This window comes from Lagopus leucura, unplaced genomic scaffold (assembly GCF_019238085.1).
Source record: "Lagopus leucura isolate 7727_CA_CO unplaced genomic scaffold, USGS_WTPT01 Super-Scaffold_100016, whole genome shotgun sequence".
Taxonomy (NCBI): Eukaryota; Metazoa; Chordata; class Aves; order Galliformes; family Phasianidae; genus Lagopus; species Lagopus leucura.
The window spans coordinates 11,561,307-11,588,957 of record NW_024962270.1 but is presented as its reverse complement, the minus strand read 5'-3'; the positions used below and the strand labels follow the sequence as shown (position 1 = coordinate 11,588,957).

Here is a 27,651-nt window from a genome sequence, read left to right as displayed (position 1 = left end):
TAAAGTGAAAACAGTTTTCTGAGAAATGCTCTGTCTTCTGCCAAGTCTAAACAAACACTGCTAAGTAATGGCAAGCATTTTAGATGTAGGTGACAAAAGTGGGAACTGAAAAAAAACACTCAGCTCTTTGTCTTCTAAGAGTACATTAACAATAATGAGAAGCCCAGTATTTTTGTGTCTGAAATGAAAGCACTGGGTTTTAATTATGGAAATAGGGAGTCGAGTCTAGCTCACACCCAATCCAGCTGCACTAAGGAGGAAAGAATTCCCAAAGAAATAAGTACACAGAAGTGATGCTAACATACCCAACCAACATATTAAAAATGAATCTCGTTTCTCTGTGAGTCCCTACAAGTCAACAAAAGATAGGAAGAATAATGGTGTTGGACAAAGGTCTCTAACTACCAAATTTATGAGCTGTATTAATAATAGTGCTTGTTATCCCCGAAGAGAGGAGAAGAAACCTCATGGGTTATCAGTCAGTGCCTCCTTATGACACAGGATTCATAAAATCCTTAGTTCTCAAAGCATGGAATAAACAGCAAGAGCTCAGCAGTCACTTTGTACTGCATGGTTATAAAATAATGTTGTTTTACAGGGCTTCCTATTGACACCTGCTCTTTCACCATACAACTACAATTTTATAGGTGGAACATTTGCAACCCATTCTCTAACCTTTTGGCTCTGACCTGCTAATGAGCCCTCACGAGCACATTGTATTAAACAAGCATTACAGCGGGCACACAACATACAACAGTGTCTGAGTATGAAGTAAAGCACTGCACTTATGTCTTCCTTCCTAGAGTACCTGATGCAGTCAAGCTGGCGCACCACCTGTCAGATCAGCTCCCCAGTTTGCATGCCCAGCACCTGTTAGGAGATGAAGCCCCTACTCTGCAGGAGGGAAAAGCCCCAGCGCCCGCTCGGAGAGCTGAACAGCTCAGGGCACTGCATGGCCTCCAGAGCAGCAGCCCCACAGAGCACCAACTGCTCAAACACAACGTGACAATGGCAAGTAATCCCCCTTAATAACAGCCCCTTGAGATCCGCTGCAGCCAATGAGCAAACTGTAAAACTGCAGAGCTGATACGCTGCAAGGATTTCTCAGTTATGAAACAAAATATATATACTCCCTGGTATATATGCAGCAAGCTACTTAGCAGCCCTTTCTTCCTTGCTTAGTGCCTGTAATCTCTATTGTATTTAATGCAAGGCACAGATATTCTCAGAAGTCTGTATTCCTGTTATGAAAAGAAAGAAAATATTAATAATACATACAGGAAAGCTTACTGTTAACATCTGAAACAACCACTTACCAGGAAATGAACTCATCACACTAAAACCAAACCAACAGGGCTTATCTGGAGTATCCCCGGGATGCATACCTGGTTAGCTTTATGGTTTTCCTGAATTCATTAGTAATCGGAGCTTTGTAGCCTCCTTTCCTCAGTAAGGAATCTATGGTTTGAATGTGGTCCCATCCTGTTGAATTTCACAGCGGTAAAAATTCATGAGCATTACTGCAGTAGGAACAGGTGTTGCAAAAACACAGCACGATACGCAGTGACACTGGTAACACAGCTGCTCTCCTGAAGTTACCTATGAAACACGGGGCATTCTCCTATGCAGGAGATAGCTGTGGGAAAGATGCTGAGCAGCATTTCATCAGGCATAAAGCTTGCTCTACCAACAATGCATTTTTATCTTGTGGTTGAAATACTGCACCCACATATCCAGGTGACTGACAATGACAAACAAAATTGCAATTTTCTGAGTCGTTCAGATCATTAATCACATCTGATCATACATCCTAAGTGGCTCTGGCAGCATGGAAAGCTTCGTTTCTGTATGAAAGAAAATTCAAAAGATTTATTAACTGAATGGGTGGAGAGAACTTCAGGCATTAGGGCTCTCCATAAATATCACTGCAAAGTTAACAGTGATATTTTAAATTTCAGAACATCTGTGATATGTAGCAGGCTGGTTTGTTTAAAAAAGTGACAACAAAAATTCAGATTCACTACTGTTCTCAATAAAGTCATGCTACTCAAAACTCCTACACGTCGATTTTAAAAAGCCCACTATTTCTAAAATAGACATCTTACTTCCCAAAGATGCAATTAAGTTTGTCACACTGCATTTTTAAAACAGAAAAAAAAGAAAAAACCAATTTTGGTAGATTTTAAGAGTCAGACTGTAATGCATAGTTTACCACAAGTAAGAAACGTAACCCCTCCCCCAGTTCCTGAATTTAAAAAAATACTGAAAAAACCCATGCATAAGTGATCACCAAAGGTCTTACCAAAAGAGCCCTTTGGTAACTGGCCAACCTGATAGCAAAAGGGAAAGAACTGCCTTGGAAGGCATCTAAGCTTTCACGTGACCATTGGGAGACCAAATTTCTATTATCTGTTAACGAAGGTCTCACTGCTATTACTTAGTGCACCAGAAGGAAAATGAAGAAGTGGCAATGCAAAATTCAAAAGGCTAAGACACACTTTTAAGCCTCAAAGAGAAAATCTTCAGCTTGGCTCAACAAACAGCTGTTCAACAAAAGGTACTGTATATGTAAGTTTCTTGATTCACAAACTGAAGTCTGTCCTATTGAAAGGGCCACGTTAGTAACCTTATTTTGGACTTCTAGTATGAAAATAATCCTTTCCCAACACCCCAAAACCCAGAAGTCACTGTTCATAGCAGGAATTAAACAGTAGAAGCAAATACCTAATGAAAAGAAGCACCATTGAAAAACTGGGAATCAATTAGCTGTTAAAATCATTGTCCAGACAGCCTGTATATTAACAGAGCTTTTGCATGTCTAACATCACAGGGTAACAATTACATGAAAATTAACAGCTTTTTGAAGTGAGGTAGCAGCACTGAACCACCCCTCCACAATTTATTTTCTTACACCTTTACTATGGTTAGGATTTGCATCAGAACAGCTACAGTTTACTGAGTCCCTACAAGGGGGTTGAGACAGACATGTAATTGGCATTTTATAGAAGAGTCTTTTCTTACAATTAAATATTGCTCCATCATCTGACATCAGTGCAAGGTCAAATACTGCATTTTAGATTTACAGGTATGTTTAAATTCTTCACCAGATCATATGAAATAAAGCTCAACAATGACCTTGCTCCTTTGCAACCTCCGGTAAGTAGGTGGCGGTGCGTTTTGATCCTTTTTCATTGATGAATTCTATTCTAATGCCATGTACACCCACCTGCAAGAAATTGGCAGTTTTATTAGTACATTAAAAAAAGAGATACAAGAGATTTCTAACATAATAAAGGTCGACATGTGAACCTTCCGATGGTTGACGCCATTTTGCAAACAGTTGCAGAAGATGTTCAAAACAAATGCCATCTTTCTGCAAAAAAAAAAAAAAAACAGCTGAGGTGCAAAAGCAGCTGCTGACAAAATTGCTGTGCCACCAGTCACTGCCAATTGGATCCTGAAACCCTCAAAACTCCTGCTCATGTACGAGGACAGCATTCAGCTTCCAGCTTCCCTTTCCATGCTACTAGAGCAATATGGCAGACTGCCATTACTGAAACCAAATCTACTCATCTGAAGGCAGTGGGAGTATTTGATGGAGGAGTTACCAAAAAAGAGGCCAGATACCCTTCCAGGGCATTATTGAAGATCTGCCAGTTTCAAGGTACAACGACAACAAGCTGCTTTGGATTTCAAAACATTAATAACTGATATTTTTGTTTTCATGCATAAAATACGGAGATGTTATTTCTATTTAAATCCAAAGTCCCCCACTCTACATGAGGAAATGAAGAGCTCACATTTAAAAGGCTATCACACGCACTGCATTTTTCATGGCATTTGTTTTTCAACTCAAAATTTAATAAGAAACTCTGGCAATTTTTCTGGTGACAACTGCTTTTAACATAACCACATGACAATGAAAAAACAACTGAGGGACATCTACAGAGCCCTTAGTGACCACTTGTTCAATTAACATATTTGGTTATTTTAAGACTTTGTTTTTTAAGGTCCGTGACTTTTATATGTGACATAAGTACAGAAAAATGGGAGAAGTCTTGGCCATGGCCTTCATAAGCTTTCTGCATGAAACTACCGCTCCTTACAAAGGAAAAATTAATTAGAGGCTAACATATTGAATTTGCTGCCAATTTTAATGTATTTTATTACTTAACATTCATAAAATGGACATATAACCACTACAAAGTTCAAATCTGTATGCTCAGATGATGTAATTATGAACTTAAGGAGCCTGAAAGTAAAAAGAAGTGGTGTTAGAGACTAAAATCCACTTAGTTTATTGCTAAGATGAGAACAGAGTATGTTTCTGCAGCTGCAAGAACACTGCAAATGAAGTTCAGCACTTCAGTCCCAAAGATCTCATTCTAATAACACTCCTTTGCACATCTCTGCCCATATCAATTACCAATTTTGAAAGGCTTTTTTTTAGAACAGAAAAGGTCGGTATCAAATTAAAAGAACACCATTTCACATTGCTGTAAAATACAACCTGCCTGCAACCTTCGAGAAGCATCGTGTCAACCCTCCACAGCTCAGCTTTCTGAAATCTCAACTCATCTATACTACGTGTGATTATTGCCATCAGATGAAGATGGGTGCTCAGTCGTGTCAGACTTACAGCCAAGAGCACTTCAGCCATATTTAAAAGGCAAGCACTAACAAGCAGACCGTGGAGGGAATTTCACAAAGCCTTTCCATGGGGCCACTGTCAGCTATTAAGCTTATACCAGTTTCCAATCTGCTTCTATGGGCAATCCTCAGCAAAGTCACCAAGTCATTTTTAGGCACCATGCTAGGAGAATGCTGACAGTTTGATTTGCAAGCTACCAGAAAACAACACTTTGTTGATCTTACTCCCATTCCTGGACAAAAGAAAATATAAAAGAAAAATTCATCCATAAGTCCACCAGTTTGGTGGTGTCTTCTCAAAACATGTCCCATCAACACAAGCTGTTTTTATTACTGTACACAGGAAAACAGACAACCTGTTGAGCTTAAATGGGACCTATCGATGAAGCACAAATCACCAAGTTTGCCAAATAAACCTCACTGGTAAAGTAGTTATGTGACACGGAAACGAATGCTACTATAGGTAATTAATCAAACTGACTTGGAAAAATGAAGTTAGCCTTACAACAGCAACATCACATTAACTACCTATGCATTTAGCTGACTTTTAAGTGTCTGTATATTCAGTTGTACAAGCTCTAAACCAGAACACTGATCAAAATTCCTCTAAAATTGCCCCAAATATTCCTCGGGTGGGAGCTGAGGGCTTGTGTGGGAGAATTCCCAGGAATTTACTGAAGGTTTTAAAACCCTTAAATATGAGAGAACAAGTTAGCAAATGAATAATACAAGAACTATTGTATTTTTGACCCTTTCATTCTTCATCCATAAGCCAGAACTCTCCAGTGAGAAGAATCATGAGATTCTGGAAAGTAAATCACAACTGCACAGAATTACTTTTCTGCATTAAGCTTGTTTACAGTATTGACAAGGAATTGAGGATTCTGCACAAGGCACAAAGAGGGCACTGAAAGTAAAATCCTCCATTATGTCAAACAAATTTGAATGTTATGACTTAAGTCATAAGACCACCATTCTGTGGTGCCTCCTACCACTGCAACAACAAATGACATTTCTATTCAATTCACATTTGTTATGTTGTGGGCCCAACAGGAAGCCTCTTTTGCTATTAAGAATTCCTAAATATCTAGGAGGGCTAAGCTGCTGTTGTAGGGAAGTCACTGTTACATGAAAGTACTCTTAATCTGTGGGGTGTCTCTGGCACTGTAACACATCCAGTAGCATATACAACAACTTCAAAACAATTTCCATCTGTTCAAACACAGACTAAAACAATCATCCTGGCTGAGATGAGAAGTTGATCTTAACTCCAGTAATTTACTTTTGTTCAAGCATCTAAAACCAAGTAATCTGTGAAAGAACATAAGAATACAGAATAGCACTTCGTCCAGTACACCTTCCCAGAAATAACTCTAAAAGCTTCCTAATCTGTGGCTTTTATGCTGCTGCTCAAAAGGTTTCCTAGAACAGGTCAAGTAAAACAGACTCTGCTCTAGGTAAGGAGAACAGGAAGACAAGAGCTGTCAGTTCCATGGCCTCACTGTATCACGGCTTTGCGCTGTCCTGCAGCCCACTTGCTCTGAAAGCCAAGGAAGACAAATGGAATCAACTGTATTCCATTTTCTCGGCTCTGGCTTTCAAGGCAATGGCAGTTCTACCAAAATGGCATCTTGAATCGTTACACCAAACAATCTGCACAGAGCGCCAAACAGCAACTACACTGAATATATGCAGATGATTTGAACAGTAAGAGTTCTGCTACAGACGCTCACGGTTATCAAAGACATTTTCTTACAGGACATGCACAATCCTTACCTCCCAGTCCATGTAGTCACATACATCTTCAAAGTTAGTGAGTAGAGACACTGAGCAGAAAAGCCGTGGCAGCTCATCCCTCGTCATTGGGGGGAAACGACTGTCTTTAAGGGCACTGTTGAAGACAAAACAGAATTTCATACTTTTTTTTTTTTTAAATAAAGTTCAAAGATCCAATGACTCAATTGAAAAATATAATTAAAAAAAAAAAAAACATCAAAACCCAATAACTGATGAAATGATGACCAGTTTGATAATCCGGTTGTCAGCATAACACACTGCCCAACATCCCCAAGCTCTTCCTTAGACATTTGCTTCAGATTTCTCAGCTGGCCAGTCAGGTGGAGCTCTGAGGGCCATTCCTTCCTGAGAGGATTCTGCTACTTACTAATGAACCACCAGAAAGTTATGGAAAAGGTTGAACAATAGCTGTTCTACCTGCAATTTACTAAATGCCTTTTGAAAAAGGTTGAACTGTACAATACAGAGGGGAAATTTTATAGCCTGCAAAAATCAAACACGTAATACAGTAACCGAACTGTGGAATTTAATTCTTCAGTAAAAAAACAAATTTGAGCAAACAGAATATTCTACCAAAAAAATATTCATGCTTACTGGCAAAGGTTAACAGAAAGGTAAAAACATCCAGGAGTTCTATGCTCGCAAACCTACAGGACTTGGAGGTGTTCTGCAAAGCAGAGGTAATGATTAGTAACATGGAAGCTTGCAAACAGCTACATTAATCTCAGGCTGAGGTACCATTCTACAGATGAACATACATCTAATTGACAGAACTCAGTAACAGGAAAAACCTTCTCTGTGTTCCAGGACGCGTTGAAAAGCAAAGCATGAACGGACAGTAAGCAATACCACCAACAGGAACACCTAAGAACTACTTGCATGAGTTTGGTTAAGAACTGGTTCAATTGGAAAAGGTTAAGGCAAGTATGGTACCCATCATTTCTTGTTTTCTTAGGATTTTAGATACAACATATGAATATAAACACGCTCACTTCCAACAAAAACAGTGATCTGCTAACTAAGCTTTTTGTTACGTAAGGAGAGCCTGTCATTAAGAGACTTGTTAAATAACTACCGAGTTCTTCACACGTTTCATATAACAACTTGATCATTCTTACTGCTTTTGCTTGGCCTACAGCCAGCAGCTGCTGTTGCCCAATGCAATTACAGCCATGTCTGTGGCCTTTAGCACATGGCTGGTATCATCATTTTACGTTAACAGTAGTCTAACTTCATTAAAGCTAACAAAAGCATTTAACCAGAAATAGCATTCCGTCTTGAATGAATGCCAAACACTGAAGAATTAAAATAGAACCCCTTCTTTTTTGGTGACGTGGGGAGGAAAGCAGGCTTTTTCTCAGACATGTTACAATCACAAAAATAAAAGAACACAGCATTGGAATTAATGGAGGCTCTTCACCAAATTTTCCCGTTATAAAATTGATAAGAAATTCAGATTTTCATTATGGAGATACATTCATTGTAAAATTAGGAAACAGAAGGCAGGTCTGTTCTACCCGGTATTTTGGAGTAATTCTAGGCAAGCCTAGTCAAATCTGCCACCGACAAAGAGAGAAGATGTTGGGACTATACGTAACTAACCAAGATAAATCTCTTATTTATGTAGGATAGTGCCAAACAGACATGTGAAGAACTGGGAACACTAACAGGATTTAAAGCATAATGCCCATGATATTTAAGTAATGACTTTCATTAAGATGTACCAAAGATGATCTTCTCCAGATTCTGTTGATGGGATTTGCAAAGCCAGCTGTGCAACTGCAGGAAATCAGGCAGTTACCTTTCTCTGTTACCTGATATTTCAGTCATTAGGGATCTACTTACATAGCCACAGTTGAAGAGAGACAGATGATGAAAATATGAGTGGCTAATTCAGCCTTCGTATTCCTCCACATAGGAAAAACACATCTAAGCATAAAGGGAGGGATACTCTGAACACAGGGACAGCTCAAACCAGAAGTCCATCTTGCTTAGTATTAAACAGTAACCAGCAGCAGATGGCAAAAAGGATAAATAGAAGAACACAATAAATACCCAGGGTGTGCTTGCCCGGAATGCTGTGGGAATCCAGCTGTTTAAAGCTTAGGAATTCGGAGCCAGAGATGGGATCTCCACACTTAACAGCTCTCCGTGAGTTTATTTAGTAAGTGCATGCAAACACACTCTTGAAATTTCATCAGAAAACCCCAAACTTCTTTTGATATTTTGATTAACAAAAATGCAATCCAAACAGAATCTGATGCTGCTGCAAGTTTTCTTACATGCAAATTTCTCATTTCCCTGAGGTATACTCTACCTCTATCATATAACCAATCTATTTGGATACATCACCAAAAAGCACCCAAAGAGACAAACACCGTTTCATTAACAAACTACAAGTTCAGCTACCTTATAAAACAACAGCATGCATGAATGTGCCATCCTTGTTTAACCCTGTTTTTCATAATGTATGCAACAGTCTTACCATGCAAAACGTTTCACCTATTGTAAGAATTTACACCCTTCAGAAAAACAGAAAAGGCTTTTTTTTTTTTTGGCACAGCTTGGTTCGAGGAGTTTATCCAGCACTCATTTCCCCTTCCTAAAGCTGCCAAAATGCATTTGTGAATTTCAACGTTTCGCAGCAAAGGCTGTGTGCTGCAGGACCCCAACCACCACACAAGCTGAAATCCAGGCAAAGTCTCACTCACTGAGGATCTGCTGCACTGGCACTGCTAGACAGGGAGCCGTCCTCAATTTAAGGTACTTGTGAGTTACACAGAAACAAACATCATCCACGGCGTGTAAGCCACATCTCAAACACAGTGATAATTAAACACAAAGTGGGTGATTTATGATGAATTTGAATACTGATAAAAAGCTGTGATACAAAACCTTCCTGTGAACACAGTGCAAGCTGAAAGGCAGACAAAGGCAGAAAGCCTCAGGCAAACACAGCCAAAGTAGTGAACTTTAGTGAAAGCAGAGCAGCACAGTACATAGTACACACACTATTAGTAAGCTTGACTGGCTAATTCCATTATTCGCTAATTTGAAACTGGCACAAGGCCTTGCTTTCACATAACTACCTCACAATAGCTACAGCACTGCTTATCACACGACAGTGCCATTTTAGCCAGACCTGAGACAATCCCTTCAGAAGTGCTAGGTTCTTTTTTGGTCTGTATACCCTGCTGGGAACTTGATCCCTCATGCCTATAGCACTACGGACATCCTTGCACATGTCCACTATTAGCACTGCTGCTGCTGAAAACAAGTGAGCAATCTGCAGAACAAACCCATCAGAGACTGGAATTCAAGTTCCTGATGGCACCACAACTGCTCGCTATAGAATATTATGCTCCTCCTTTCTTCATCTCCAGATCCCACGTTACAGTTTGCTTCTGTCATTCAGAACAGCTTTGTCCCCGTAAGTAAACCCAAAATTTAGGTGGAGAAATTGGTCCTCACAAACAATCAACAGAACAAACTGAAGGGAGAGGACAAGGAGAATCCATTTATTTGTATTGGTTGCCTACATAGATAACACTCTGTCTGCCTATGCTGAATGTCTGAGACCGGAGGAGTCAAAAAATTATATCTGGTGACAGATTTAGGAAAACCAGCTTAGAACTGAACGTTTGGTTAACAGGAAATTTAGACCTTGTTAGACATGTTTCACTTCTGAATTCATCCCTAATTCTCAAGACTGCCATTATTCAGAGTAAGTCTAGAATTCATCTCAGGCATATTTAGTAAGTCACCATCTACTGACTATTGTGATGACTTCAGCACAACACGGGGGTGGCACCCAGTAGACTTCCTCAAGGGCAGCTGTCCACACTGAGAGCTTAGCTTTGTGCGATGGTTAACAGACGGTCAGAAACGCCAGCAGATCTCAGCACTTACCCAGCATAAGAAAGTTTGCACGAGCTTTAACTTTTGTAGCTCCTGTTCTGTGGAAAAAGAATTTCAGTTTCTAGAGACAACAGTTTGGCACTTATTATACACTTCATACACTCTACAAAGATGTACATATGTAAATTCAAACTTTGACCTCACTTTTACTGTTAGCATGATTCACGGTGACCAATTTTAAGCAAGCACAGCAGAGAGACAAGAAAACACGTGCACGCTTTCCTTAAACTTATCACTGGTCTGAGCCGCTCAGAATGAAGTGTCTACATAACTGTGTGTAGGCATTCTTCATTAGCAGAAGAGACTTCACTGCATTTAGTTGACAGAAGTGTTACTAGATCATGACTTCACTATCTTATTCAGTGCCAAATTCTTCTGCTATTCTTCTGTTAGAAATACAAAAGGATTCCATTGGAGCAAAGACAGGTAATACCAGGTTTAAAAAATAAACTCCACATTTTTTTCTTTTAAGCTTAGAATGAAAGAGAGCTAAGTGGAAATAATTAGTAAAGTTGGAAAAACAAAGCAGAGTTCAACTTAAAAGAAAAAAAGCAGCTTTAAAGGAAAAAATGCACTATTAAAAAAACATTTTCTACAGCATCTGTTCTTTATTTCCTAATGCCCAGGATGAATTTACATATCCTGCTGCTGACTAACTAGAAATACTTGGTTGTGAGGAGTTGAAAAGAAGCAGTGCCAAGCAGGAGGAATTTCAGCTGGCCAATAAAATGACATTAGTTTTTCCACATGGGGTTCTGCTTCATGTTAAAAGCATAGCAGGCAAAGTCAAAATTGAATCCTGTTCAAAGAACACTATTTTTAGACACAACATGCATGCACACACAGCATTTCTCATTAAATATACTTGATTTATGAAGTCTTGGGTGTCCTACTAAGACAGACCTAATGCCAGCCAAGAAAACACAAAGTACTCTCAACAACCACTTTTTCTTGGGCTGAGCTACGCAATGCACATCACAGCTCCTGCTTAAACGAAGCTCGTTTGCTCAAAAGCTCTCCAGAAATATGTTTTCACTAAATTCATGTTTCATGCTCCGCTCCTCTTTGTACTTGGGAACATAAAAAAAGGTTGGTGAACTCTTTAAAGACACTGAAAAGATGTAAAGATAAAGAAATAGTTTAAGCTATTTTGAGTTACAAGTAGCAGCATGAAATTTAGTGACAATATAATTAAAGCTTATATTCCTTAGGTGTACACCTTGTTTCAGATATTCTCACAGTACTTTACTAAAGCAGCAGTATGAGCAGGTGAGCACAATTCACAACAGTGCTCTCCAGCTGTAATCTTTGTAGAGTATAAAAATGCTAAAAGAGATACAATAATCAACCTCAATCTTCAAGAACCTCTGGTTCTTAATGTGATGTGGCAGCCAGGTGGCAAACAGCAGGATAGAAATGGGAGAAATCCAACACAGAAATGGACCAGTTTAGAGGTGCATGAAAATCATCATGATTAAATGTAAAGCTTCTATAAAGTTTCCTAGCATGTGGGCACTGCAAAAAGTGAAGAGGGATTTATGTGAGGATAAATGAAGGCATTAAATGAATTAAATACTTACTATTTTATAATTATATAATCATAGTAATAATTAAATTTCTCTCTAAATTATTTTTGTGGGAAGACCCAGACCGGGTAGAGGTTAGGAAGAACTGGATACAGTTGTGTAAATATTGGAAATTACTTTGGGAGCTTTAACATAACACAGAAGATGCAAAAGAAACAGTCAAATACTAGGCATGATGTAAGCAACAGGCTGTTTTATATGAAGTGTAAATGAGGCAGAGACATGGAGTGACTCACGCCATCTAGGACGCTTACACAGTGAATCAGAGACAGAACCAGGAACAGAATCCAAGTTCTCTGACTCCTAAAAATCTTTCTGTGACAACATTCACAATCTGCTCAGTCTACAGCCTACAGACACTACTCCCAGGTTAATCAAAACAGAATGGATAAACTTAGGCTAATGAATTGGTTTGTGAGTCCACTCTGGTACTGATCATTTCTTAATTAATCCAGTTTCCTATATGGAGCACAAAATAAAACAAACTGTAGCTTTTGGCATCTAAAGTAAACAACAGTTTCCTGAATACAGTCACCACAGTGATGAACAATAGGTTCAAGACCATGTTTTGTGAGCTACTGCACTCTCCCAAAGCACAGTATATTGGCACTACTTTCACATTGCAGGCAAATTTCATAAACTACCTGGTAAAAACCCTTCTCATTCATTTCAGCAAGTGTCGTTCTCTTATTCTCCATCCATCAAGAGGAATATGCTTAGCAGAGGTAACTTAGGAAATGCATTTTACAAATAAATGGTCCTGTGTTGATCAACTGAGCCCAAAGGGCCTCTTCAGTTAAAACATCCTGAAATGAACAGCTGGCAACCTCACTGGATTTTAGATAGCAGCAGTGAAAGACATTTAGTGACAGGATTTCAGAAAAAAAATGCAGTATTCATAGTTAGTCTCACTGCAGTTACAGTTACTTGATGTTGAGATTTTTTTTTTTCTTGAGTAACTTCAATAAAGAAACTGAAGAACATTTATGCAAGTCACCAAAATCAGCTATCCTGACAGTCTCAGCAGCTCCTGTGTCACAATATGCAATTATTTTAAAGCGAGAACAGGGCAGAGTAGGCCTGCTTGCCTTCGGAAAGAGAACTTAAGCTGGGAGAGATTCTGCCAATTTACATGGAGATTTCAAGGAGCGATTCATTCAAAATGACATTGTCTTTCTTTTTTCCTTGTTTTTGTTGGACTTCAAATTTTCCAGGAAACAAAACAACTGTGGATGACGTGCTCCGTGCCTTTCCTGAACCCTCCCTTACATTTGGGAGATAGAAAGGGAAAGAACAACATTTCTACTTCCTGCACACTACGTTGCTAAGTGGCAGTCACAGAGCAGGAGGAAAAAAAAAGATAAACCCTCCCCACACTTGTTGACATTTTGCACAGAAATAGTTCTATAACTGTGCCTGATTAATGACCACAGTGCAGCAGTGTTTCAGGTAGGAGAAATAAAATACTGATCTGGCATTTTGGCTCCTCAGTCAATTTTCTTACCTCCTGAAAACCGAAGTATGCCAGGAAAGCTCTCCCCCCGTCTCTCCTCCCCCCAGTGGCTTCATGCTCCCAGCAGCTTAGCTGCAGCCATCCAGTTTAAGAGAAAAAAAGGAATATTCTGATACTAATTTAGTTGCTTTGGTTTTGAAAACAGTAACATTCTTCTAAAAGACAACTAAAAACGCTCACCTAAATTAAGTGTTTAGACACCTAAAGTGCTTGGTTGGTAAGCCATTCATCTAAATCTGCCACTGAGACATGCTACAAGAAACCACGGACAAGGTTCTGAAGCATTACTGCAGCTTACTGCAGAACAACTGCATCTTCCCCCATGGGAAGGCATCATTTCTGTGTGTTATGACAGAGGTGCCCAGCTGGGGTTTGTGTTGAGAGCAGTGCTGTGCAAGTCATGCCACGATGGCTCATGGTCAGGAACAAACCTGAAGTGACTGCTGCTGTGATAACAAAACCCAACAAAACTGAACAACCCCACTTAATGGGGCTACTTTAAGAAGAATGCTGAAGAAAAGAAAATGTAATAATCAAAGAGTTAACAAAAGCTGTATTAAAAACTGGCTGTAAAGCACAGATTTTTCTCAACATTGCAGTATTGTACTGAAAGGCTTATATTCACACAAGTGCCAACTTAAGTACAATTCAAATACATGAGGAACAAAAAGAATAATTCAGATTATTTCATTTGTAGTATCCTTGAAATGTGAACAGAGACAATTAGGATATACCACAATTAACTCTTTTTTCATGTACATGAATATAGATATTTTTATCACCTGTTCCTCATGCTGTACAAACTCATCCATAACTGAATTTGTGTGAAATCATTTCCATAGCAGGCATCACAGCATGTAGGTAAAGCGTCATGGAAATAAAGAAAAACAGGAAAAAAATTAATATATCCTGAGTTTGATAGTGACTGCAGCCACAAATGGAAATGGTTTCAGTTTATCAAAGCATCACCAGACGGTTGGCAGGGACCTCTGGATCCAGCTGGACCAACCCATGCTCTAGCAGGGCCTCCAGAGCAGGGTGCCCAGGCCCACATCTTGAAGAGGAGGTGACCCCAGCTCCCTGGGCAACCTTTGCCATTGCTCCAGCACTTGCACAATACAACAGTGCTTTCTGATGTTCGGATGGAGCCTTCAGTATTCCAGTCTGTGCCCTTTGCCTTTTGTCCTCACACCGGGCACCACAGAAAAGATCCTGGCTCCATCCTCTTTGTACCTTCCCTTCAGTGAGAGGGGAGGATCCCCGCCAAAGCCTCCTCTTCTCCAGGGCAAACAACCACAGCTCTCCCTACCTTTCCTCACAGGAGATGCTCTGTAGCCCCTTCAGCACTGGGCTTTGTGGTCATTTGCTGGACTCCCTCAAATACATCCTGGTCTCCCTTGTACTGGGAGGCCCAGAATTGAACCTGGATCTTTAGATACAGACTCACAAGTGCTGCGTGGGGAGAAGGATCACCTTCATTCTCACATTGGCAGTACTTTGCCTAATGCACCCAGGATACCATTGGCCTTCTTTGCAGCAAGGAGACATTGCTGGCTCTTGTTTGGTGTGCACCGTATCCTCTCCTGCTGCCAGACTGCTTCCCAGCTGGGTGCCCCCAGCAAGTTCTGGTGCTTGTGCTGTTCCTCCTGAGGGGAGGAACTCTGCACTTACTGAACTACAAGAGTCCTTTTCTCCAGCCTGTTGAGTTCCCTCTGGATGGCTGCATGACCTTCTGACATATCAGCTGCCAGCTATGTTCCGAGTCATCTGCATATCCTTGTGCACACACACGTGTGCTGTGCCACCCACCCACAACTAAAAAGCAAACCGTTGTGGTGTAGCTGATAACACTTTGAGAATCTTGTTTTTTCCCCCAACAAGTGCTGTAGTTCACTTCCTTCCAACTGCTGAAACCACCAAGACGTTATTCACAGAATATTTCTACAGATACCTATGATTTCCAGGCACATCTTTATTTTAATCTCGATTTCTAATTCTGGCTATCTTGACTCATGGTACACGCACTGTCTCAATCTCACAACACGTACAGAATAACAAACAAAGGATATCTCAAGGGTATGGTTGGCTCTCTGGTCTGAGGGCACACTGATGGCTCACACTGTCCAGCCTGCCATCCACCAGTACCCCCAAGTCCTTTTTGGCAAGGCTGTGCTCTATCCTTACATCCGCCAGCTTGTACTGACAGGAGGGGTCGCCACAACCCAGGTGCAGACCTTACACTCGGATTTGCTGAACCTCATGAGGTTCTCCTGGGCCCACTGCACAAATTGTCTGATGGCACCCCACCCTCTACATGTGTCAACTGCACCACTCAGCATGGTGCCACCACAAACTTGCTATCAATGCACTTGATCCCACTGTTAATGCCACTGGTGAAGATACTGAAGAGTATCAGTCCCAGCACCAACCCCAGAGGGACACCACCCATCACTGATCTTTCTATCCAAACACTGAGCCACTGACTGCCACTCTCTGTGCAGGATCTCACAACCAGTAACGCTGCAGTTTCCTGATTACATTTGTAAGAGTCAAGTTTCTATGGCTTCAACATTCTTACTTCTTCCTGAAGCCAAAGATCTCTACACTGCTTTAGTGGTTCTAAAGGAATTAATTTTCTCCTTGTACGTGAAGAAAGAACAAGGATGTTAGAACTCCATTTTTCTCATACTGCTTTAATCCCACAGAGAGTGGGGGAGTCATTCTGCATTACTGTAGAACAGCCTATTACACTGAAAATCTACGTTTTTCTTAAATTAACCTAACTTAAAAGATGCAGAGCTTCACTAGCAAGTTGCAAGTACACATTCACAAATGAAATACTAAATTCCAGCTCTCTGCATACCAGATCAGGCAAGTTGCAGAGAAGCACACTTTGTAGTAAATTATAACACGAAGTGTGCAATTATTTTGCATTTGCCTAAGTCCAGCAAGAGAAGCTAGAACTGGTATGTCGAATGCACTCCATACGTCTAGAACTGAACAGAGTGAGCTAGAAAATCCATACAAAACAGTTGCTTGTATTCTGAATTGTTTTGCAATTGACAGCATTTTCTGGCTGCAGTCACACATAAGGTAAAGCAGCTGCATACATAATTTCTTCATAAGTGGCAGCTTCTTTTCTGACTTTTCTCTTACTCTCTTTCACCCCTCCCACCACCTTTATCATGCTGGGATAAATGAGGACCATGCAATTTAAGAATGCCTGCGTGTCATAGCTATGCCAACATTGAGGAAGCTGAAAGATGTCACTTGCCACGGAGATGCCCTGTTTTGATACACATCAAAAGCTAATCTACAGCACTTAAAGTAATCCCACAACATAACACAGTAAGCTTACCATTGTCGCTCCAGATGTTCATTAAAAAATTGCACAGCAAAACTGACCAAGGTCTGGTGTGCAGGCTTTTGCTTGGTGAACATATGAAATAAAAGACAAGCCAAAACTGAGTTCCAACTGGACTAACTTACAGTGTCACTAACGAGCTCTCCAGCAGATGGCAAAGTTTAGATAATTAAGAAGAGTGAACTCTTCAATTAGATACAGAACTCTTAAGCTCGAATAACAGTGACCACTCAAATCCTTAAGTTACACCTGCAATTCTTCACATCTTCAACAGGTTTTTCAGTACTGACCTCTTCACCCCAAAGCAGATACTCAAGTCAAAATCTTTTGGGCCGCTTTACTGCTAAACTCAACCTGCACGTCATCAACTCATGGAACAGTGCTCAGTGCTCACCTCCACAGAAGTGCCCAAGTATAGTTTTAAATAAGTAGAAAATAGAAACATTTGCAGTTCTTTGTGCATTGTCAAAAGCATTCTCTTCAGCAGATATGGAAAAAATATATGTTCCTAAATTCAGCAATGCAATGATACCTAAACATGTGGAATATCAGTTGAACATTCAATTTCCCATGACTTGCTTAAAAAAAAGTTTATTCTTATCATACACTTGAAAGCCTGCAACAAAAGAGTACTCAATATTCTCAATACAGCTGCTGTCACTGGAAATACTACAGACTACACTCTTAGCTGCTTTTTTATTTAAAGCTGCCTATATGATTCAACTCAGTTGATGTTGCGGATGGAATTTAACAGTCTCAATTCTGATCTTGCTTATTACAAATATAGGAACTATGTTCTATGGTCAATAGTTTGAAACTACAGGGAATCACCTGGGAAATTGATTGGGAAATCAGGGAATTACCTATCATCAGGTTAAGAATAAGGAAAGCAAAATAGAATATGTAGAAATTAGAATATGTAGTAGTTGAATTGAGAAGAAAAACATCATATTCACATGAGGTTTCACTCTAAACATTTCACAGAAAAAAATGAAGATAATAAAACATTCTGAACTATGAAGATAGAGATGAACATAGTCTGCTTCCTGAGGGTCCACACAACCTTAGAGACAGGACTATGACCACTCATAACACAGAGAGCTGAACAGCACCTGGCACATTCCCTAAGATATGCTGTTCATCGATACCTCTCTTCACAGCCTGCATTATGTTTAAACCAGCTGCTTTTTTGTTGTACTTTTCTGCCTGCTCTAACCCAAGTGCAATCTCTTGTGCGTACTGTGAGTACACACTGCACCAACAAGGAGATGCAAACGTGAGTGCTGTTCTGTGTAAAGGTTAATGTATGAGCTTCTGGCATCTGATTCTCAGTGTTTTTACAAATATAGTAAAAAAAAGACAGGCACAAGATGGATCCCTTGTGGTGCAGCATGTGTAGTAAGACCTCAGGGAAAGAAATAGCCACTCCTTATTTCACAGGAATGCATAGGCACAGAAGAAAGCATTTTGATTTCTAGACACTCCCGCATAAGAATTGTTGCATTAGAACAAAACTTACTTTGTTATTAAAGGCAACAAACAAAGGTTGTCAACATTTGTTTCCCAGTGCCTTGCAGACTAAGTTATGATTGCTCAATACCTCTACACACCAATTCAAAAACAGAGTAAGCTCTAGATACATACACCCACTCTACACATCTGGAGGCTTTGATGTCTGCATGTTTCCTTCCCTTCTCCTACCACACAAGGAAGCTGTTGGTATGACACCTTCTCTTTCTCTTTTAGGAAATCCACCACTTCTGTCTCTCATGACATCAGTTCACTATTTCATCCCCGTACTCCCTCTCGTTTTCTGCCACAGTTCTTTTGACTTCAGGAGGTACCCTCAATGCCAACACATTCAGCTTATAGAAGTAACTGGATGGGGCAATCACAGATCACTACCCAAGGTCAAGATACCAAAGCAACAGTCTTTGCAAGCTCAGCTAAATGTTACAATCAATTCCAAGTTAGCCAGCTGTTGCTCTCCATGTGTTTCCCACTCAAAACCAGATTTTGAGCAGAAAAAAATGCTAGAATGCAATGGAAAGTTCAGAAACAAAGAACAGACAAAAGGTTCAGGTTAGGCGGGACTAACTAACAGACTAACGTCTGCAACCTCACAAATGGTAACATAAGTGGTGAAGGAATGCATTTAGCTTGGCAGCATTACATGCATTTGAAAATTCTGTTCAGCTGAAGAATAAAAGATCATTAGAACTCAAAGTATAAACATGAATTTATTTGACTATGAAATTAATTGAAATGTCAAATTTGTGCTTGCTAATTAAATATTTCACATAATGTCCTCTTAAACGAACAAGCCAAATTCTTCTCCCTTTGAAGGCAATGGGAGTTCTGCCATTCACCGCAGTAAAAGCCTAAAAGAGCAAATAATTCTGTTTAGTTCTCAAATTAACTTAGCTTTAAACTACTTGAACATCTTAGACTGCTACATATATATTTAAAAATGTTTAACTGAGCAAATTATCCCAAGAGCAACTGAAGTTTGATCATCCAGTGCTGAATGAGGATACAACATGGGCACAAAACTGGTTTATTTTTAATTACATCCATCAGAGCTACAATTCTAGATATCTAAAGTATTTAACGTTTAAATGGAACTAGTTTTCATCACCTTCTATAGAAGGCAGCTCCGAAACGGTTCACCTCTGAATGGCAGGAATATTTGACTCAAACAGTTTTGTGAAACTGTACATAACAGCTCTTGTAAACCAGCATTTCTGAAAATACTTACCTATTGTAGGCTTCAAAAGAAAAACCCTATCAAGTTCATGGAGCAAGAAAACAGAAAGTCACCCTTTTAGTAACTGAAAGAGCTGAACACAAAGAGGGGGTTGCTCAAACAAACGAGGCTGCATGTGGTGCAGAGACCTCCACAGACAAAGCACAGCTGCCGCACTTTGCAATGAGGGATTAGCAGTCTAGGTCAAAGGAAATAAAGCCTCTCTAGCTAAGTGAGCAAACTGCAGAATGCATCCTCAGCAGAGATGAGAAAGGGCCATCTAACTAGTTTGCAAATTGTGTAGAAGCTTCTGGGAACAGAAACAAAACGATTCCTTGACAGAATGTGTAAAAATAATTCTGCTGAAAAGCAGAGATACTGTCAGAGGGCTGAGGTTGCAGTGACCTTCCAGTTACTTTAAAATCACATTTTCCCTCTCCCTTCTACACATTCATAAATATAAACACACTCTCTTCAGGCAGAACAAACACGCTACCTGTATACCTGTAGGGTATTAATGTCTAGAAAAAAACAGCCTAGAAGTAACAGAAAAAGCTCTTCATTGTCTTCCACAAGACTCAAAGCTATTAAAAATAGCCATGCATACACATGGCTGTTTTTCAGTCTCCTTCTCAAATGCAATCACTCAAGCCTCTTCCAGCATGCTTACAATTGAGTCAATCCATTTTGGCTTTAAACTTTTCTTGGCTTTATACTGACACTTCAGTTGAGCAGAATACAAACCAATGTTTGAAGAAAAGGAATTGCTGACGTTTTCATCAAACACTAGATATATTCTCATTATAAATCATTAATTTCAGCAAATTTTCTTATAAAAAAGACTAGTCTCCTGAGCTGATGCTTGCCACTTGAATGTACCACTGTGAATGTATGTCTAACCTGGCCTCTGCTGTGGAATGAAATACCAGAACAGCTACTAGCAGGTAGGCAGGGGTGTGAGCTTCCAAATGAACTGTATGTTGCAGACAGCTTGTAACAGTTCATGGCGTTACAGAAGTGTAAGCCATTAGAACTACTTGAGCAGGAAGCAGCAAAAAGTTGTACTGCTCTGAAAACCAACAGCTTTTCTTCCCTTCTGCATCCAAACCACATGAAATCAACTCAAAACTCATTAAAAAATAAGGCGGCATAACACTTTACTATAACAAAAATCACACTGTCTTGGTGATAAAGGTTTCCAGCGCCTTCTTTTGAAACAACGGCTTACAGGACACCCCAGTAATTGCCATTTGCACAAAGGCCTATTTCAGTGAGGCTGCTTACAACTTATGACAGATGGGGAATTCCCCAAGAGCTGTGCTCAGGCTCATCAGTGCACTCCTTAACATCTGTGTAAGTTCCCCAAGTTATCATGGGAGTTATTTATATATGTACTTGTACAGATGGAGAGACTGCTTGCATGACTATTGGCCCTTCGTTACAAGTAATATGCAGTAAGAAAAAAATACCGTAACTGCAGTGGAACAACAAACCTGAGTGTAAGCTGAGGGATCTTGCAGACTGCAAACTGGTACCAAGGGTCAAAAAACCCGTTTTCCACTATGGTCAGAAAGCTACTGTCAGTGGGTATCTATAAAAACTCATATTTTTAAGAAGTTTCGAAAACTCACACAAAAGCAGAAGTCTGTGATGGAGTGTTTTATATATAAAAGAGAGTACAGGTTGCTATCTTTCACTTTTACAGAGTACAGTTGAAAATGGCATCCAGAGTTCAAAGAGATGAGACTAATCTCAACTCTTCTTGTCTCCAGTATTTTATTTTAAAATTAGGTTAGGAAAAAGCTGTTCTTCTCAGGTACATATATAATCCCTCCTATTTTAATGCATCAAAAGAATAGTAAAACTTCAGTCACTTGTCAATTATGAAAGTCAAGCGAGACTACCCCTATTTTTAAGAGACTGCATTCCCACAAATATGTAAATGATAGAAGCAGAAAGCATGGGCAGCTGAGGGTTATGAGGCTTCTGGAGAACCACAGCCAGAGGTGCTCTGAGGCTTATGAGTCTTCAGACATTCTTCAGCATTGTACACCTCTGCTCACGTCCAACCACAGGCAGATGGGCTGCTCTACTTCTTCCAAGGGCTTTTCTACCTTCTCAACTGTACTGCTCTGTAAAGGACACGAGGTATAGCTTCCCTGTTCCTGGTGTCAACTGGAATGAGTTTTAGAAACAAGTATCTGTTGGCACTGACTGAAAACACCATAAAATCCTGCTACAGCTGACAAGCGCATTTTAATTCTCATTACTCTGGACTATGAAAATAGCAAGTTACATTTTAAGATCTTCAACATTTTTGTGTTAAAGTACACAGAGATAATGAGGGCTCTCGGAGCCTAGTCTCCCACACCCAGTTCGTGCTGTGGCTTCGTTGTACAGTCTCAGAAGGAAGCATCAGAAAACTCCTAAATGGAGGAGGTGCTGACAGACTGAGAACTTTAATCGAGACTCCTTTCCCACAGTCCTTCCCACACAAAGCTAGAGAGTTTAAAGATTTTAACAGCTCATACGTGTATGAGACATTTCTTTTTCCTTTAGCCTCATTTAATCCCTGATAACATCTACTAAAACAGCAGATTTCACGTAATGCAGCTTCTTGAGCAGAATAAAACTATATTTATTTCCACTACCTCAGCATCAAATACACCACTGCTGCACCTCAGTTTCCAGCATCATAGGAAGTGAGGCACAATCTATGTGAATATTCCTCTCATGTGTAGCACTGCCCCGTATGTGCACTGGGAAGGTGTTTTTTTTTGTTGTTTGGTTTGGGGCTTTCCCCCCCCCTTAGTAATAAAGCTGCAGGAAATGTCCCCTACTCAGTATTGAAAATAAACATTTCCTGCTGAGCTGAGAACAGCCAGAGAGAGAAGCCTGCCCAGCAGCAGGTAACTTCATACCAACTCCTATTCTGCCCTAGCTACAACTTTCCATATATGCAAAATCTTCCTTTAAAACATAACTGCTGTGAGATACCTTCCATCTACGCTTCTCTCCTGTGTCAACACAATTTCACCTGGTGCTGCTCAGCACTGGCTCCTACCCTGACACCTCTCTGTAGTGCTTAAGAAACTAAGAAGTCACTGAAACTCTGAACTGAAAACAATTTTCATTCTAGCAGATTATTTTAAGGAAACAATTTGAAAAACATTCCCTCTCAGAGTTGTCATACAACAAGACAAAAAAGCTAACCAAAAAAGCCCTTGGAGTACCAATGACTATCCGTATCACTAATGGAAGAACAGAGTTCTGGCAATGAAATTTAAAGCTTTGCTAAGAAAACCAGAGCTTCCCATTTCCCTAGCTACACCCTTCTGCCCAATTATTTATGTCAAGTAATAAAGTGAAATAAAAACCTGACATTCAACCTAACTAGTGTGCCAACCCACCTGGACCAGCGCCTTTGAGCTCCCAGGGAGTAACCATTTGTTCACATAAAAATAGGAGACTGTGTGGGAAGTACAAGAAAAACAAGAGTGTCGTGGGAAAGCCCAGTCACGAATGACGTGGCTCCTCCCTGAAACCCATCTGGAAAGTCTGAGTAATCGTGGGATATCCCCAATTACTCATCGACATTCAGTCCAATTTCAGGAATATCTGATTTTTTCAGGATACTACAAATTATGTCAACCAATGCAGGGCATTTTGTAAGAACCATATTCCTGGAATCCTTGGGTTTTAATGCATGTTCTCTTTGCCTGCAGTTGTTTTTTTTTTTTTTTCCCCCCCCCCCCCCCCCTTCAATATGATGAGGAAATAAGTATTTTACTTGCAGAGAGTTTTCTTAGTTACACCGAATTCTAAGGTTGAGACCTGGCAATGAGGACAGGCTCAGCAGAATGCCTCCCAGCCGTACTCAGTGACTCTGTACTGATCATTTTTAATTCCACAATTCCATTCTTCCTAGATCCCCAATTACCTTTCGTAACACGGTCACCTCACAGAATAAGTTCGTCCCACCAAATGCAGTAACACACCTCCCTGACCCAAGAATTCATCTTCTCTAGTTCCATTTTCCCAGCAAATTTGTTGCCAATATTTGATAGCTCTCCTTTGATTTAAAAAGCTTTGATAAGGCATCTTTACACACTTCCTTTCCTGTCCTCTCATTTACAGTCTTTGCCTTGCTTTCTTTCAGGAAGTGTTACTAAGGAAACAGCCTATCACATACCATTAAGCACACAGGTCTAGCAAGGTTTTCTCAGGAATAATAGACCAGTAATTACATTAACACTTACTGACACTGTAAGTGTTGTCACTGTTCCATTCCCCCCCCCCTTTAAATAAATGAAGAAGAAAAAAAAAAGGCAGTTATTATATCCCCACACATACAAACATGCAAGAAACATATTTACTAAAGCGTGCTTCTTCTATCTGCACAGTAACATTATTTCATTTTCATTTCATAATGAAATACGGAGAAACATTTAATCCATCATTAAAGCAAAAGGGATTTTTCCCTGACTGCCTAGAGCCAGTATACAATTTAGCTTTGTCATTTTGAGAAAAGGCAGGAGGCAGTTCTGATAAGCAACAGTTCCTGAAATAACGACCTGGCACCGTATGCACAAAATCATTACAGACCTGCTTACCGAACCGACTCTCAGAGAATAACTAAGCCTAGCTCAATAAATTCAGATCTGTATACTTCACTTAGAGTTTCTGGTACTGTGAGTTTACAAAATAATCCATTTTATTACTAAACAATTATATTCCACTATGACACGTCCAAAGATTTACCCAAATTGAAGTGGTATTTGCAAAATTCATGGCTACAATAGTTCAAAGCAAGTTTTTATTGTCTAAAATGAGATTTAGAAATATCATCAGCTCCAGGTTTCAGCAGAACCTAATGTCTACATTTATGACAGGCAAACGTGAGTCTGTATAATGTTTTATTACAATGCTGCTCAATTTCAGTAGGGTCAATCAGTTATCATTTAAAAATTAAGATGTCAATACACCACCTTTCATTTCACACATTATCAGAAGCAACAGATCATATTAAAACTATGCACTTTATTAAGCATTTTGAGTAATAATAGTCTAAGACTGTTAGTAATACCTTTGGAGATCAATCCCACTGTATTAAATGTACAAAACAGTAATTCATAAAGCAAACTTTACTGCTGAACACTCTCAATATACTTTGGTCTGGTTCCAACTTAAGAATTTAAGACAATTCTATTAAATCAGCTGCAATTTTTCTATAAATATATTGAAAAAACACGAATGTTAACACAGTACACCTTACCTTCACTAACACTATGAATGTCCAGACCACCTCTGGCAGCCCTTTACTCCTATGTTAGCATTTCATGTACAAAGTTTTAACTTCAAAGATAACCAGAAGGGAACACAAATGTAATTTAAAGGGAAAGTAAAAATATAACAAAGAAAACCTGAAGAGGCTTCTACTGAATTAACTTCCCTTCTAAGAAAAAGTTTGTTAATTACTAAAAAGGATTTTGTAACAGCTTACTTACAGAAAGACGTGAATTAAAAGCCTATCTAATTTCTGCAACTGCATCAGCCAAATAGAAGATATTATCTCTGTATACATCCTACCTCACACTAGAACAACCTGATTAAATTGTTCTTAAGCCACAAATTTCAGAAACTCAAGGGATCCATACTCTAACAAAAATAATGTTCAACTATTGTTGACAAAAAATACTTTCCTTACTTCTCTCATTACTGATTTTAACGTGAATGCACTCATTTGTAATATAATTTCTCTCCCATTTCCTGTATTTTAGTTTGTGTATGTGGGGAAAGAGGGAAGAAACAGCACACGGCCTAGTTTTGATAACCACTGGGGACCGTAAGGCAAAACCCATTTAAGCTTGTAAGGGAAAGAAAATTACAGCTACCTTTGCAAATCATTTGTACAAAAGGTAAATAAAGCACCGTGCAGACCAGTACATAGAAACAACAGACCTAAAATCTACTCAAGAGTAAAGAACAGCCAATAAAACAGGATAATCTCAACTATTGGTAGTTGAATCAGCTCACAAATCCTGTGGCCATACGTAATGTCTTAAAGATGCCATACCTTTTGGCCTCGCACTTTATCTCCGAGTCGTGATGGCAGATGGTTGCAAAACCAATCTAATAAAAAAAACAGTTCACGTACTGCCCTGATTTGGCCTGCCATTTCCACAGGTGTAAGCCAGCCTCTCTGAAGCAGACAGTCCTCCTTTCCTTCGGAGCAGTAACATTCCATGGGTATAGAGCCTACTATTTTTAAGTCTCTTTCAAACAGTGCTTTGGCTCAGATGCTCCTCTTTCACTGAGGACTTTTAGGGACTGGAGATTGGTACAGTATGATGAGAAATCCTCAAGCTTAACTTACTTTCTCTGCTATTCTACACGAAGAATAGTCTCTACCTTACATTGATCCCTGGAAGATGCCCATGTCCAATTACCAATTGAACATTACCAATTACCAAACTTTCAGTGAAGTTCACAGCACAGATTAGCAGAGGAGCAGTCCTGAAACTTGTTCAGTATCCTTGAACTTTCATTACAATCAAACACCTGACCTTGGACTAAGAGAAAAATGATCAGCGACCCCAAGTTTTAAGTATCAGTTTGGTATTTCACTTCCTATTTCCCCTGGAATTTCAGATGTTCTGAAATCACTCCTAACTGCAGACTTGCACACACTCACTCAGTGAGGGATACAAGCAGCAGCACACTCTGAACTCCCTGCCTCATTAAGATGCCCTGGAAACTCAGAGGCAACCAAATGCTAGAAATTCCAGTATCACTGCCATCTGACTTCCCTGTTGCACAGCTGCGTTTCACAGAAACAAATGAAAAGGAAGCAACAGAAACAATATGATGCTTCCTGGCTTTGCAGGTAATGTTGAACATACCAGAATAGCAAAAGGCTGCTGAGTTCAGGCTATATGCTGCTCCACAGTTTAACTCTGAAAGCGTAAGCTTCACCTCACAATTACCAGGTCTCACTGATGGCTTACATACACAGAGTAGCAGTATAATAAAAGAGCTGACTTTGAGAAGTAGTCTACTCAAAGCCACATGATAAGACAGCCTGAGAAGTATTATCAGCAGGCAGCCCAGAAACAACACTGTGCTCTGGAACATTACACGAAATGCTATTGGCAGGAATTAATTCAGTCCGATTTCTGTGAACAGTAAAGGTCACAGCAGAAGCATCAAACACATACACAACACCCTTGCACCTTCTCCACTTCCCAAGCCCAAAATGACAGACAGGTACACAGGTGTGCTTTGCCTGGGTCAGCAGAATGCCTATCTACAGCCATAGCAACGCTGCCTGATAGCAAAGCCTTTGTGAAGTGAGCACTGGGTTGTGCGGGCAGATACAGGGCAGATTGAAAGAGACTATGATTAGTCAAAACAAACAGATTAAACAGAATGGTAAGCTCAGCTGAACAGAGAGGGGAGCTACCCTGCCTGTGCAAACACTTGCCTCTAATCTTAACTAAATAAGGCCAACATCTATTTTAACACAATCAATTTTGTTTTCTATTTTACCTTTTAAATGAGATTGCCATACTGTAGTCTTGCGGGTGATTACTTAGCTTTCCTGTGTTCAAAAGGAGCAATAGACCAACATTTCTCATGGAGAGAAGGCAGGTAATATGGCAACACCACCAACAGAGACTCCTGAAATTGCTGACAAAAACAACACAGTAGATGGTGCTGCTGGGAGCCAAAAGCCACATCTAAAATTTATATCCAAAGTCAATTACAAGAAAGCTGGGTTGTAAGTTTCATTTCCTTCAGTCTTATGCTTCTCATCCCAAGCTTCCCTCTTTGTTTTTGTTTCTTTACCAGCCACGTCTATGAAAGGAAGGCTGAAAGTATGAGGGCACTCAGTTGTCACATTGAACGTTAAGTAGAACACACAACAAAAAGACTGATGCCATCATACAGTCAGTAAACACAGGTCTATGCTAGTTAAGACGGGTGGGTTACATGTTATTGTAAAATTTACATCCAGTTCTCTACCATTATGCTAATCCAGTCAAGGCCTGGAGCTCTCCAGTCTTTTCATTGCTCC

The 27,651-nt window shown here is 39.8% G+C and overlaps 1 protein-coding gene across 1 annotated transcript in view; it reads right to left on the bottom strand.

Moving 5' to 3' along the window:
• AMMECR1 (AMMECR nuclear protein 1) overlaps positions 1 to 27,157 on the bottom strand; it is a 30,705-nt gene extending 3,548 nt beyond the window's left edge. Inside the window, exons 1-4 of the mRNA XM_042876479.1 lie at positions 27,123 to 27,157; positions 6,427 to 6,541; positions 3,136 to 3,226; positions 1,386 to 1,482 (exon numbers count right to left, since the gene is read on the bottom strand). Of these exons, the coding sequence (XP_042732413.1) occupies positions 1,386 to 1,482; positions 3,136 to 3,226; positions 6,427 to 6,541; positions 27,123 to 27,142 (323 nt within the window). The 5' untranslated portion in view covers positions 27,143 to 27,157. The remainder of the gene's footprint in view (positions 1 to 1,385; positions 1,483 to 3,135; positions 3,227 to 6,426; positions 6,542 to 27,122) is intronic.
• Between the last annotated feature and the right edge of the window lie 494 nt (positions 27,158 to 27,651).